This window comes from Rhinoderma darwinii, chromosome 11, assembly GCF_050947455.1.
Source record: "Rhinoderma darwinii isolate aRhiDar2 chromosome 11, aRhiDar2.hap1, whole genome shotgun sequence".
Taxonomy (NCBI): Eukaryota; Metazoa; Chordata; class Amphibia; order Anura; family Rhinodermatidae; genus Rhinoderma; species Rhinoderma darwinii.
In genome coordinates this window covers 44499107-44511793 of record NC_134697.1, presented here as the reverse complement: position 1 = coordinate 44511793, position 12687 = coordinate 44499107, and the positions used below count along the sequence as shown (strand labels likewise).

General features: G+C 39.2%; 1 protein-coding gene across 1 annotated transcript in view; it reads right to left on the bottom strand.

The window, feature by feature from the left end:
* Positions 1–12687, bottom strand: part of PCDH15 (protocadherin related 15) — a 1038602-nt gene that overhangs the window by 697093 nt on the left and 328822 nt on the right. The window contains exon 4 of the mRNA XM_075841191.1: positions 10381–10541. Coding sequence (XP_075697306.1) covers positions 10381–10541 — 161 coding nt within the window. The remainder of the gene's footprint in view (positions 1–10380; positions 10542–12687) is intronic.

Sequence of the window (12687 nt, the reverse complement as noted above, 5' to 3'; positions counted from 1 at the left end):
GTGGGCTAGAGACGTGAATGTAAAGATGTTAATTTAATTCTTTGTGATAAAGATACTGGCCCATATTTACTAATGCTAGACAGCGTAAACTTAGACCAGGCAGTCATAAAATGTGCCAAATTTATCAGTGGCACATGCTGCATGATAATTTTGTTGCATATTGCATGACCCATGTTAGAAACTTTTCTTGCTTATACTACTTTTCATTCGGCATATTTTGTGGCAGAATTATTGGCACATTTTAAGCCACGCCTATTTTCGAAGATTTATTCCCATTTCCCACTAGGCCATGCTACCTAGATGAACACTTCTTAAAGTTTCTAGTGAGGTATTAACTTCTAAATTTAGGCAAATCTGGGCCAATGTGCCCTAAAATTTGGTGCATTTTAACACTTTCTAGACCCAGAGTAGTAAGTCTACCCCACTGTCTTTTATATTTATATAAAAGTAACACCAGATACAGAAGAACCGTTTACTTATAGAACAAATATTGACTAGTTGATAACCAGAGCCCTTCTATAAACACGCTTGTTGATATGCTGGCTTTAAAATAAATTTTATTTTAAAATGGGCAATATACAACATTTTCTTCTTCACATTTAATACAGGTTCCTACGGTAAGAAATTGCAATGTGTATGAAAGTTCCATGAATCAAATAATTGTGAATTAAATAGTTTCAGTGTTGTCACAAAGACTTATCGTAAATCTGTCAGTGGGCTTTCTACAAAGAAAATTAGTGACAGATTTGGGAATACATATGCCAAGCTCAGGGACGGCTCTTCATATCAAAAGCTGCGTGTCATAAACAAAAATGCCATCTTTTCCAGTGTAGGACTAATAGAAAATAGTTATGTTCAACTGAAAAAGAGATCTTTAAAAGTTCTTGAAGAAAAACGTATATAAAACTGCCAGTGTTTGGGGTTTCATGTGAGGACAGGGAATTCCTTATGTATTCTATATTTAGACTTCTATAAATAAACCATACACTGCATTTTAGCATGTCAATGGAGAAGTGCCTGAACATTTTTTAGAACTGTCCAATTATAGAGAACGAGTGCCAGACCTCTGGCAAATCTTACGTTAAGGTAGGTTACTACACTTTTCATTGAAGGCTTCCACAGTGACCACTCAACCTAAATTCCACGTGTCAACCCCTTCTATTGTGCCCATCCCTGGACCACCTCCATTTTCCTTTTGAAGGCTAGGCACTTTTCCTACTCAAGGGGAGCCTCATGTCAATAAATAGTTATTGACCAAAAGAGAGAAGCAGAGTATCAGATTACCAAATATATACATAAAGTATAAAGTATATTTTAATAAATAACAACACATAAAAATACATACAAACAGAGGCAAATAAAACTAAGAGTTCCAAAAAGAAAAACAGCGGGTGTAAAGGGAAGGGCCTAAGGCCCCATGCACACGACCGTAAAAATTGGCGTAATTACGGGCCCATAGACTTTTATTGGCTACGGGTACCTTCCCATTTGCGTACGGGATGGTGCCCGGGCCGTTGAAAAATATAGAACATGTCTCCTATTTCAGGCCTTAATTATGGCACGGGCAGGCCCATAGAAGTCTATGGGGCTCCTGTAATTACGGGTGGCTACGTGTGTACACCCGTAATTACGGGAACATTGCTAGGTGACGTCAGGGGATTTTAATTTTTGAATAAAGAGAAGCAGAGAAAATGGCGTCTGAGCGATCATGTGACCCTTTTAAGGGGTTTGGACATGATTGTGACATAATTTCCAGCCCCCCTTTTTTTACGGGTCCGTAAATACGGGTGGAATACGGACAACGGACCCGTATTTACAGCCATGGCTCCGTAAATACGTGTTAAAAACATGTGACAAAGGACCCGTATTTACCGTCAGTATTTACGGGAGGGAAAAAATACGGTCGAGTGCATGGGGCCTGAGTTGGAATGTTAAAGATCAATCTCTAAACAGACAATATACTGGGATGTAAAAAGTAGCTAATCCCCAACTCATTAAAGCTAGCAATATTCACTACCATTGTGTTGTCACACTAAGTCAAGAGTGTAAATATAGCTAATGGCATAAGAGTTTCAAAGTATCTTACCCATATTTGGAGCTGTAAATTTCACCATGCTTTTTTTCTTTAGCAACTGGTGCGTGACATACACAGACAGCACACAAATGTCATCCGTGTGCTGTCCATGTTTTTCACGTACCCATTGACTTAAAAAACGGACCAAAATAGGACATGCAGTGAGTTTCACGCAACAGACACACGCTGCGTGAAAAACCACAGATGTGTGAATTGCATAGGTCCGTGTGCTGTCCGTTTTTTTTTTACCGGGCAGCACACATACAGATAATACGCTCGTCTTAAAGTGATCCTCTGGTGAAAAAGATGAAAATGGAAAGGCGTCCATCTCATCCCCAAAATTACAGTGTACATAGCTGGTCTGTTCCGTTTTGCAAATCCATGTGGGTCTTCACACGGCCAACATCTTTTTAACATGGCTGCCTGTTCAGGTACCAAGCAATGGTTGTTGTGAGCTGCCCAGTAACGTGTATAGGAAATAACTAGAGAGAAAAAGATAGCAGCAAAAGCCACAGGTGTGCTCACCCAATATCTCGTCCTGGGATCTGTGGTTCCTCAATGGAGTGCAATCGGAAGGGGGAAGGGGGCCTGCAGGCAGGCAAGGGAATCGTATTTATGGAAAAAGTAAAAAAATATATTCCTCACCACATCCACGTGTTGAATGTAAAAAAAAGCTTTATTTGGTCATAAAATGTAAAAGTCCAAGAGGACACAGGTACGGCATGTTACTGCTATGAGTAAGAACACTTCGTTCAAAACGCATAAGCGGTAACACGCCCTACCTGTGTCCTCTTGGACTTTTACATTTTATGACCAAATAAAGCTCTTTTTTACATTCAACACGTGGATGTGCTGAGGAATATATTTTTTTACTTTTTCCATAAAGAACTCTGCACCTCCGGGAAAAATGCTTTATGTCATTTTTTTCCTGGAGGAACAGTTTATAATGCAGCTGCAGCACAGCTTTTTTTGTTTAGAAGTATGATGTACCCCTTGTCTAAATTACAGGAACTTGAGAAGTCATCTCAGAGTTGGCACAATTTATTTTTCTTAGAATTTACTATTATCTACTACATGTTTCATGGCAAGTGGCACTATATCTGAAGTCTTAATAAACCCTATATAAATAAATGATCAGTATCAGTTTAATTCTGGAGATGATACATGTTTGGCCATGAGTATTTACCATAAGTATGATGATGAGTAGGAGTATGGAGTAGATCACCATGATCTATAGCTTCCTCTCACACCTCACCAGGCTCGGTAGGGTTATCTAACGGTTATCCAATTTCTACCTGTTGATGTGTTGATGCACTGGTACAGAAGACAATTACAGTTATATTTATGTATATATGTTTCATTTGCAGTGGATAATAGATGTCGGCATGCAGTTTTAATTATGATTATTATTACAGATGGTATTCTATGTTGTGTGAGATAAATGTCAGGGCAGGATACATGGCTCAGGCTGTGTCTACAGAGGACAGAGTAATGTCTGACTGTAGTAGATTTGATGGCCAGACATTAACAGGACAAATGAAGCACAGAAGCACTAGATTTTGCTCAATCACACTGTAGGAAAAAATAGGAAACATTTTATTGGTGTTGCTCCCATAACGTGAGCTTAGACACCTACTATAGCCATTTTAAAGATATGGAAATGTCACAATCTAAAATAAAAATGTTCCTTTAGATTTCTTGCAAAATAATATTTATACAGCCAGGGATGTATACTACTGATGATTAATGTCAACACGCACCCTGATTCATCGATTTACCTGTAAAGGATGAACGCGATACGTGTGTTTTGCACAGAAATTAATCTATTTACGGTTGTAAACACTTTTAGCGCTCGCATGCTTCGTAATTATATAAACATTTTTTTGAAGAAACGGGGCACTGAAACGGGTGTAAAAGAGAAACGGTCTTTGTTGCCCATTGAAACCAATTACAGCACAGCTTTAATTTTTTCAAGAGCAGAATATAAAATTAAAACTATGCTGTGATTGGTTGCTATGGGCAACAAAGACAGTTTCGCTTTTACACAGGTCTCTAAATCCCCACTATACAAAGAGAAAAAACTCCAGTGTCCGCCTTGTAGTGTGGTACTGTGTAAACGTGTAAAATGGTCTCGTAAATGTCTCAAAGGAAGGAATTATTTATCAAAAAGCAATCTTCCATAGTCACTTTGAGAAATGCAGGTCATAGTCTGCAGAAACTTGGCCACCTGTTGGAGTTTCTCTTGGTGACATGCAATGTACCCTCAAGAGATATGCCGTAAACAAGAGTGTATGTGATCGACCAAGACCTGGACAGCTTCGAGTGACCACAGAATAGGAGGACAAATTTATCAGAGTGTGTTCCAAATGGGACAGGTTCAAAACAGCTTGTCAGATCTATACTGCTGTGATGGAAATGAGGAAGAAAAGCATGTCAATCGCGACTGTCAAACACAGCCTTGTATCCAGAGGCTTTAAGGGATGTGTTGCAGCCTGAAAACCATTGCTTAGGCCCATTAATTAAAAAAAAAATTGTGGGCTAAAAAGCACAGGAGCTGGACCAGTGGAAAAAGGTTCTAAAAAATTTAAGGTGTTTGGGTCCAAGAGGCGAATGTTTGTTCGTTCTGCAACAGGTGAGTGCATGCTTCTTGTTTCCATTCAGCCAACAATCAAGCATGAAGGAGGCTCCATTATGGTCTGGGGATGTTTCAAATGTGGTGCAGTTGGTGACTTACTAAAAATCAAAGGAATCATGGACTCAAAGTGCTACCAAAACATCCTGGTACATCATGTCATTCTTTCTTGCACCAGTCTTCTTAGTTGTGGTTTCACACTACAGCAAGATAAGGACCCAAAACCTACCTACTGTCTTTGCAAAAAGTATGTACAGTCAAAAGAACAACAACAGGTGCTGAAGAACATGGTTTGGCCACCCCAGAGTCATGATTGCAATCCAATTGAACTCCTTTGGGATCATCTGGACACGTGTGCTCCAGATGTATAGGTTACGAACCAAAATATATATAAGATTTTTCCAGCTCACCAGTGTCCAGCGTTTGCAGTGATCCAGTGCACGGACAACGCCCTGACCTAGGCATCTTACACAGCAGCAAATGAAAAGTAAGAACAAGCACTTCATGAAGCAATCTCAGAACTTTATTGTAGAAATCTACCGAGCACACAAAGACAAAGAACCAGTACGGTTAGGCCTTATTCACACGACCGTTAAAGGCGGCCGTTAAAACAACAACCATCACACGGACCCATGTATTTCAATGGGGGGCGTGCACACGGACCGTGTGAAGGGTCCGTGAGAAAATAGGACATGTCCTATTTTTTCACGCTTCACGCATCCCTCCATAGACTCTAGTCTATGGGGGATGCGTGATAACGCGACCTGCAGTGTACAGCACGGATGCCCCTCGAATGTGAAAAACTGCAGTTTTTCACTTCCGAGGTTTACAACGCTCGTGTGAATCTGGCTTTACGGATTTAAAAACGCCAACTGCAATCTTAGTCATAGCACCTGTTTAAAGTAACAACATACGGCTTCAACACCAATCACAGTGTAAAAATCAAATGATTATGCCAATAATCAAGTATATGAATGGGGTAGGAGAGATCGGATTGATACCACACCAAGATCTATTTTAAAGAAAAGAAAACAAAGGATCCCTTGCCAAGCAACATTTGAGCTTTAGCTCCTCCGATCCAGAGACTTCAGATGCATTTACGGATGGATCAGAGATTGAAGGAGCTTGGAATAACTCTGGTAATAATCCTTCCTACTATAAAAATCCCAAAGGTAACCAACAAAATGAAGAAGGGGACAGCAAGCACAGAAGAACTCAATATGCAGTTCAGTTCTGTGCTCTAGCTCACATAAAGGATGCCCTGGAGTTGAAAAAAAATACAAAGAAAAGCAACTAAACTAAGGGGCATGTAGAATCGAAGTTAAAAATGAAAATGCCTTCAATGGGAAGGTGAAACTCTGCCTGTATGTTGGGTGAATACATTTTGGATTTTTCTATAACATTGGAGTGCTGCCTCTTCTTTTGGATTGTGGTCTGATCTTTGCTTGAGGTCTTTTGTCAAGATTCCTCTCAGGATAGCCCCCACAACTTTATGCTACAGTGCAGCTCCTATATCTCGTTTGTTCCTAGAATCTAAGTTATGAGGAAAGAGTAAAAGAATTAAGCTATTTAGCCTTGAAAAGAGACGACTAAGGGGGGACATGATTAACTTATATAAATATATTAATGGCACATACAAGAAATATAGTGAAAACCTGTTGCATCTAAAAAACCCTCAAAAGACAAGCACTCCATCCGTCTGGAGAAAAAAAAGTTTCAATCTGAAGAGGCGAGAAACCCTCTTTACTGTGAGAACTGTGAATCTGTGGAATAGTCACAGCAGGAGCTGGTCACAGCAGGGACAGTAGATGGCTTTAAAAAAGGGTTCGATAATTTCCTAGAACAAAAAAATATAGGCGCCTATGTCAATGTGTAGAAATTTTGTTCCATCCCTTTACTTTTTCCCATCCCTTGGTTGAACTTGATGGACATATGTCTTTTTTCGACTGTACTATGTAACTATGTATCTCTGCCTATCACCACATGATGCTTGAGGAATCGACAATGAAACCTAGTATACTAGATGTTCTCAACCTCTCTCAAAAGTTACTCACAGCTGAACAAATTTTCCGACAGTGATGGACATAAACAAAATACTAAATATGGAAAATACTAGATACCTTATCATAAAAATGTCCGCTAAGTGGGGTACAGTTGTTGTGGTTATGAATAGTGAACTTTACTGTACCCAAGTGGAAAATACGTTGAAGGATGTCAACACATTGTAAATTGCCCATTAATACTACCTCAGCAACAACTCACACACCTATTTTCTGAAGGCCTTGCATTGGGAGTGATTACACAAAAGCAGGACCTACAGGAATTTCTTAAACAGGTTCCTACTTTTTTGATAACACGTAATTTTTTCTGTTTCAATAATCAATTCTACCTTCAAATACAAAGAGTATCTATGGGCGCAAAATATTCCCCGTCCCTGGCCAATATAGTGATCTCACTATCTTTACAGTTGACAACCCTTGTTGTGGTAGAATTCATTGGTATGGCAGATACTTAGAAGATCTCCTCTTAATTTGGTGGGGAGATGTATCTGCCAAACCTGACTTTATTGATTATATCAATCATAATCCTTACAATCTACGGTTTACACACCATTGCCATATATCAACAATTTATTTTTGGGATTTGGTAATGGAAGGTATAGAAGGCAGAAATATTGCCACATCCATATTATGCAAGGAAACAGCTGGCAATACAATACTACATGCCAAAAAGGCATACATGGAGCATACCCTTAAATTGGTTCCAGTAAGGGAATTTGTAAGGGCTAGGCAGCTTTTCAATAAAAATCAGTCAATATTCATAACCGTCTGAGAGCAAGGGGGTTTCCTAATTGGATGCGGAGTAGAGCTAAAAATATTGTAGAACATAGACCAAAAGATTAATTGGTCATGTTATAGCTGTTGGTGGGGAATGTCCACATATGCCGTTCCCCCACACCCTGCTCCAACTCTTTTTACATGTGATCTAGTGTTTTACACTGTGATTGGTGCTGATCCACTTGAAACGGTATGTTGTTACTTTGACCAGGTGCTATGACTACAAATGTAGTTGGCATTTGAAATACGTAAGCGTACTAGTCCTTAGACTTTGTGTGCTGGGTGGACTTTTAATGTTTCTATAATAAAGTCCTGAGATTGCTTCATGAAGTGCTGGATCATATCTTTTGTTTGCTGCTATAAACCAAAATACTGTTTGGTAGTTGGTACAAGAGAAGTTGGCTGCAATTGAAGCTAAAATTTTAGAGAAGTTGACTGACAGTTGCCCCATCTTTGCACTGCTGTGATTGCTGCGAAGGGTGGATACATTAATGAGAGAAAAATGTAAGGTTTATTCATTTGTAAACAATGTTCAGGAGTACAAAACATGTTTATTTGCATGAATACAGTAGATCCATATCCATCACAAACTAGCTTCTTTTGTTAATTTCCCAAACATTAATGATTTGGGGAGTGTATTGAAATGAATAACCAATGGTGTTAATGTAGGTGAGGGGACCCCATTGCAAAGATTATGGTGCCCCTTCTGGTATTGATTAACACCACCACACCCTAATCACCTAAGACTATAGGACTTGGAGCTTGTTCCCCCTATTTATGATACTGTACTTGTGTTAAAAGGATTGAATCACCTTGATTTTTTTTTCCCTAATTAAAACCAGATAGTGAAACATACTTTTCTAATCTGTTTTTATTGTAGATTTTTTATTCTATTTTCTGTACATGGTTATGGGGGCAGGCATCTTGCCTGAGCTGCTCTCAACAGCATTTAGAGATATGCTTTACAGCAGCCATATGGACCAAAGGAAACTGTGAACAGTGCAAAGGAGGAGAGGCGCTGTGTCCATTACCTAATATCAATGGTGGATCCTGTGCTATTTATATAGAGGTGTTACCTTTCCTTTTAATCTGGTCTGTGATGATAGTACGATGACTGCTGTGAAGAAAGTGTCAGAATATTGTGAGGCTCAATGGCCTGAAGGAAAAACTGCAATTTTCTGATGACACATTCCCTTTAATTCCACATACCATTTTTGTAGGATTGGTGGAGAGGGATCCCTGCACAGGTTCTCACCAGCTTTTAAAACATGGGATGCAGCCAACCTGGTCTGGGCCCGGTCTGCCTCTATGCCCTTGAGGAGATGTAGCCATCTTTATCTTGACTTTCAGGCTAGATTTACACGAGCGTTGCACATCTCGGGCATGAAAAACTGTTGTTTTTCACGTCTGAGGTGCATCCGTGCTGTACGCAGCGGGTCGCGTTATCACGCATCCCCCATAGACTAGAGTGTATGGAGGGATGCGTGAAGCGCAAAAAAATAGGACATGTCCTATTCTCTCACGGACCCTTCAGACAGTCCGTGGAAACAACAGCCGTGTGACCGGCCCCATTGAATTACATAGGTCCGTGTGACAGCCGTTGTTTTAACGGCTGTCACACGGGCGTATAACACGTTTGTGTGAATAAGGCCTTAATGCATTAAATACACAGTGGCAAGAAACTTTAAGTTGACTTTTCAATGGCTTTTGTAGCGATATTGTGCTGCAGCAAGTTATCAGAGTCAAGATAAACTTGGCTATATCTGTATACAGTTTATTAGTGACAATGGTATAGAAGTAAAATATATTAGTAGTGGTATGGAATCTCAGTTCAAGATTTTTTTTCAAACCTTGAATAAAAGCTTGGGGGTGAAGTGCACCTTTTACTGGGAAAGTTATTAATTTTAATAATAAATAATGATGTGAGTTAATTGAGACACATGAATAGCTTTTTCATAGAGTGAAATTATAAAATGAATTTATACTTCCTTATTATATTTCAGTCTAGTTTATTTCAACAGTGCTTTTAATGTATTTAACAGGAATCTTTGCTATTGAGCGTAGCTTACATTGTCCTAGTCGTTTGCTTGCCCCTAGATTGTCCCACCCATATATACATATATACACATACACAGCAGTTATTCCTAGGGTCCATGGACACCCAGATATTGTTCAGATTTCAGGGTTCTGTAAGCTTGTATGGGTATATAATTCCTCCCATTTCAGTGACTACTAACTGATTGTTGGTATTTCCATCACTTTTTAACGTAGGCAACATACCAGAGTAGTATTAGCAGTACCTGGAGCTTTGTTACGAATAGTGCCTTTTCATATCACAATTCGGTTGTATTCTGACATATCTCAAAAATATTGTAAATACATTACATATCTTACTAATACCGAGTTACAGTTTATAGCACAGATCTGAATTCACAATCTGCTTTTTGTTTCTGGAAACTGTCAGCGAGCTTGTTGTCAGACACATCACTAATAGCTTAGCTGAGCCTCATAATGGCAGTGGGAAACAGCATTTTTCCTACATCAGATTACTGTGCAGTGTGTAGGTGTAAAGACTACACTTTATACACTGAAAATGGGAATGCTGGCAGATTTCAGCTCTGAAGCTTTCAAAATTTTGAATGCAGCTCTATAATGAAGGCTATAACTCAGGATTAATACAAGATAAATAATGCTATGTATTGCTTAGAAACTTTTTATTGCAACTGTTTTTGCAGATAACAATACTGTAACTATGAAATGGTGCTAAGAGGTGGACACAAAATACCAAAATAAATCATTAAATTAAAATCCTTACAACAATTAAGCAATATACTTACATCTCTATCTAAGACTCTCCCGGTGCTGTTGAGATATAACCTCTGCGTAATGGGATTGAATATCACCCAGTAATCCACATTTTCTATTAAGATAAGTTCTATAGTAGGAAAAAGGCCTCCAGCTGTCCCTTTGATTTGCATATTGTCCACAATTATTGTACCTAAAAAAAAAAAAGTAGTATAGTACATAACAATCAGATATAAAACATTTGCGTACATAAATTGTAATAATCAAAATCAATAATAGAAAGTTCACATTATGAAGTGTTAATGCACAGTAAGCAAAACATACCATCTATTGTATTACATACTAAAAATGGTCTGCTTCATTATTATTATAGACCTGATTATGTGACCAGCTTGTTCCTCTCATAGTACTATAAAGAAGTAAATTAACAGTATAGAATTAAGCAATTGCAATAAGACCTATATACGGGCACTGGACTCTATGCAACATAAGAGAAGAGCAACATAATAAGCTTTGAATGAGCAGTAGTGACATCCTATGGAAAGTAAATCCAGTCAGCTGACTACTGCTACTGACTACTTCAACCAATTGTCCATCACTGGGACTTCAGACGCAGTCCAACTGCCTGACATCTTATGGCCCTTTTACATGTATACTAGTCCCGATCATTAACCCGTTTAAACATGGCAGCAATTACTAGACAAATGATCGTTGATTAGCTGATCGCATCTTTTATGCCACCAAAAAATGGTTTTTTTTTTGTCGTCAGCACATTTTTCTGTGTAAATAGGGGATGTGTTGCCGACAAGATGTAAAATGTATGGGGCCGAATAACCGCATTAACAATTGCTCGTCCCACACTCTAGATCATTGTTCCATGTATATGGAGCAAACGAGCACCGATCAACATGTGATTGTCGATCGGCGCTCGTTACTGGGCAGAAAATCTGTCTGTGTAAAATCACCCGTAGTCTGACACTTGATCCTATACAGAGGAAGGTCATCAAATATCCAAACATGGTTAGGTTAACTTATTAAAGCTCATGTTGTGCACCCAAGGAGTATCAATCTGCTTCTCAGTGAAATGCTAGTAAACCATCTTAAAATACCCAATTAGGGCATTCTAAGTTATTAGAGTGTGCGTGGGATGTCCTTTAACTGGGATCTCCATCAAGTAGCTAGAGAGCAGAGGGGCTGCAAATGACATTCTCCCTTTGAAAAAATGAGCCTGCAATACAGGGGCAGTATATAAATGTAAGCGAGAACCAGGAAAATGCTTATTTTCCCCTCCGGTGTCACTGCAGGTAAATTATACACATGCTGACAGGTTCCCCCACAGATGAAAGCTTGCAGGGGTTAACAGAAGTGGGACAACCTGTATTGAGCCTATTTTCAAAAACCCTTCTAACAAAAAGCAGGCAAAGATTGTAACCCCTGAAATAAATTTATGGCGTGGGGATGGTGCAGGCACAGTAGGAAAAAAACAAGCCCTTAAAATCAAGTTATGGGTCTCAGAATGCGAGGACACAAAAACATATATATTTTTTTTAAAGTCTTTTAATTACGCAAAATTAGTAAAACAGTAAAAGCAGGATATAAATTTGGTACTGATCCGCAGAATAAAGTTAACATGTTATTTTTACCACCCTAAAAATAAAACCCAAAAACCAACAGCGGAATTGCTGGGGTTTTTTTTTTTTACCATTCCCCCAACAACAAAAGTTTTCAAAAGAATTTCAATAGATTCCATGTACCCAAAAATGTTGCCATTTAAAAATCCAACTTATCCTGCAAAAAACAATCCGAGGCGAAGTCGATGCAGAAATTAAGTTACGGTAAATGCAGTGAGAAAAATAAATAACTAAATTGCTGTATACGAATAGATGTGTCTCTCTGAAATTAAATGGCTAATGTGAATGCATTATATACTTTGCATTATGTTACCCATAATATTAAGGCCTCATGCACACGACCGTAGCCATGTGCACGGCCGTGATTTCCGGATCGGCCGGCCACGGAGTGACAGCCGCGAGCCGCCCGCCAGTCGTGGGCTGTGCACATGGCTCGGCCATTATTTTGAATGAGCCCAGACCACAGAACACGGCCGTAATAAGGCTTGCCCGTTTTTTTCTGCGGTCCGGGCTCCGGGGCCATGCACAGACCATGAAAACCACGGTCGTGTGCATGGCCCTATAGGAATGAATGGGGCCGCAATTGTCCCGTGGATTTTCGGGGGAATTACGGCCGCAAAAGCACTTTCGTGTGCATGGGGCCTTACCCTACACTATGCTGTTGAGTTTAATTGAACATTGTTGGTACCAAATATTCAGATTAAATTG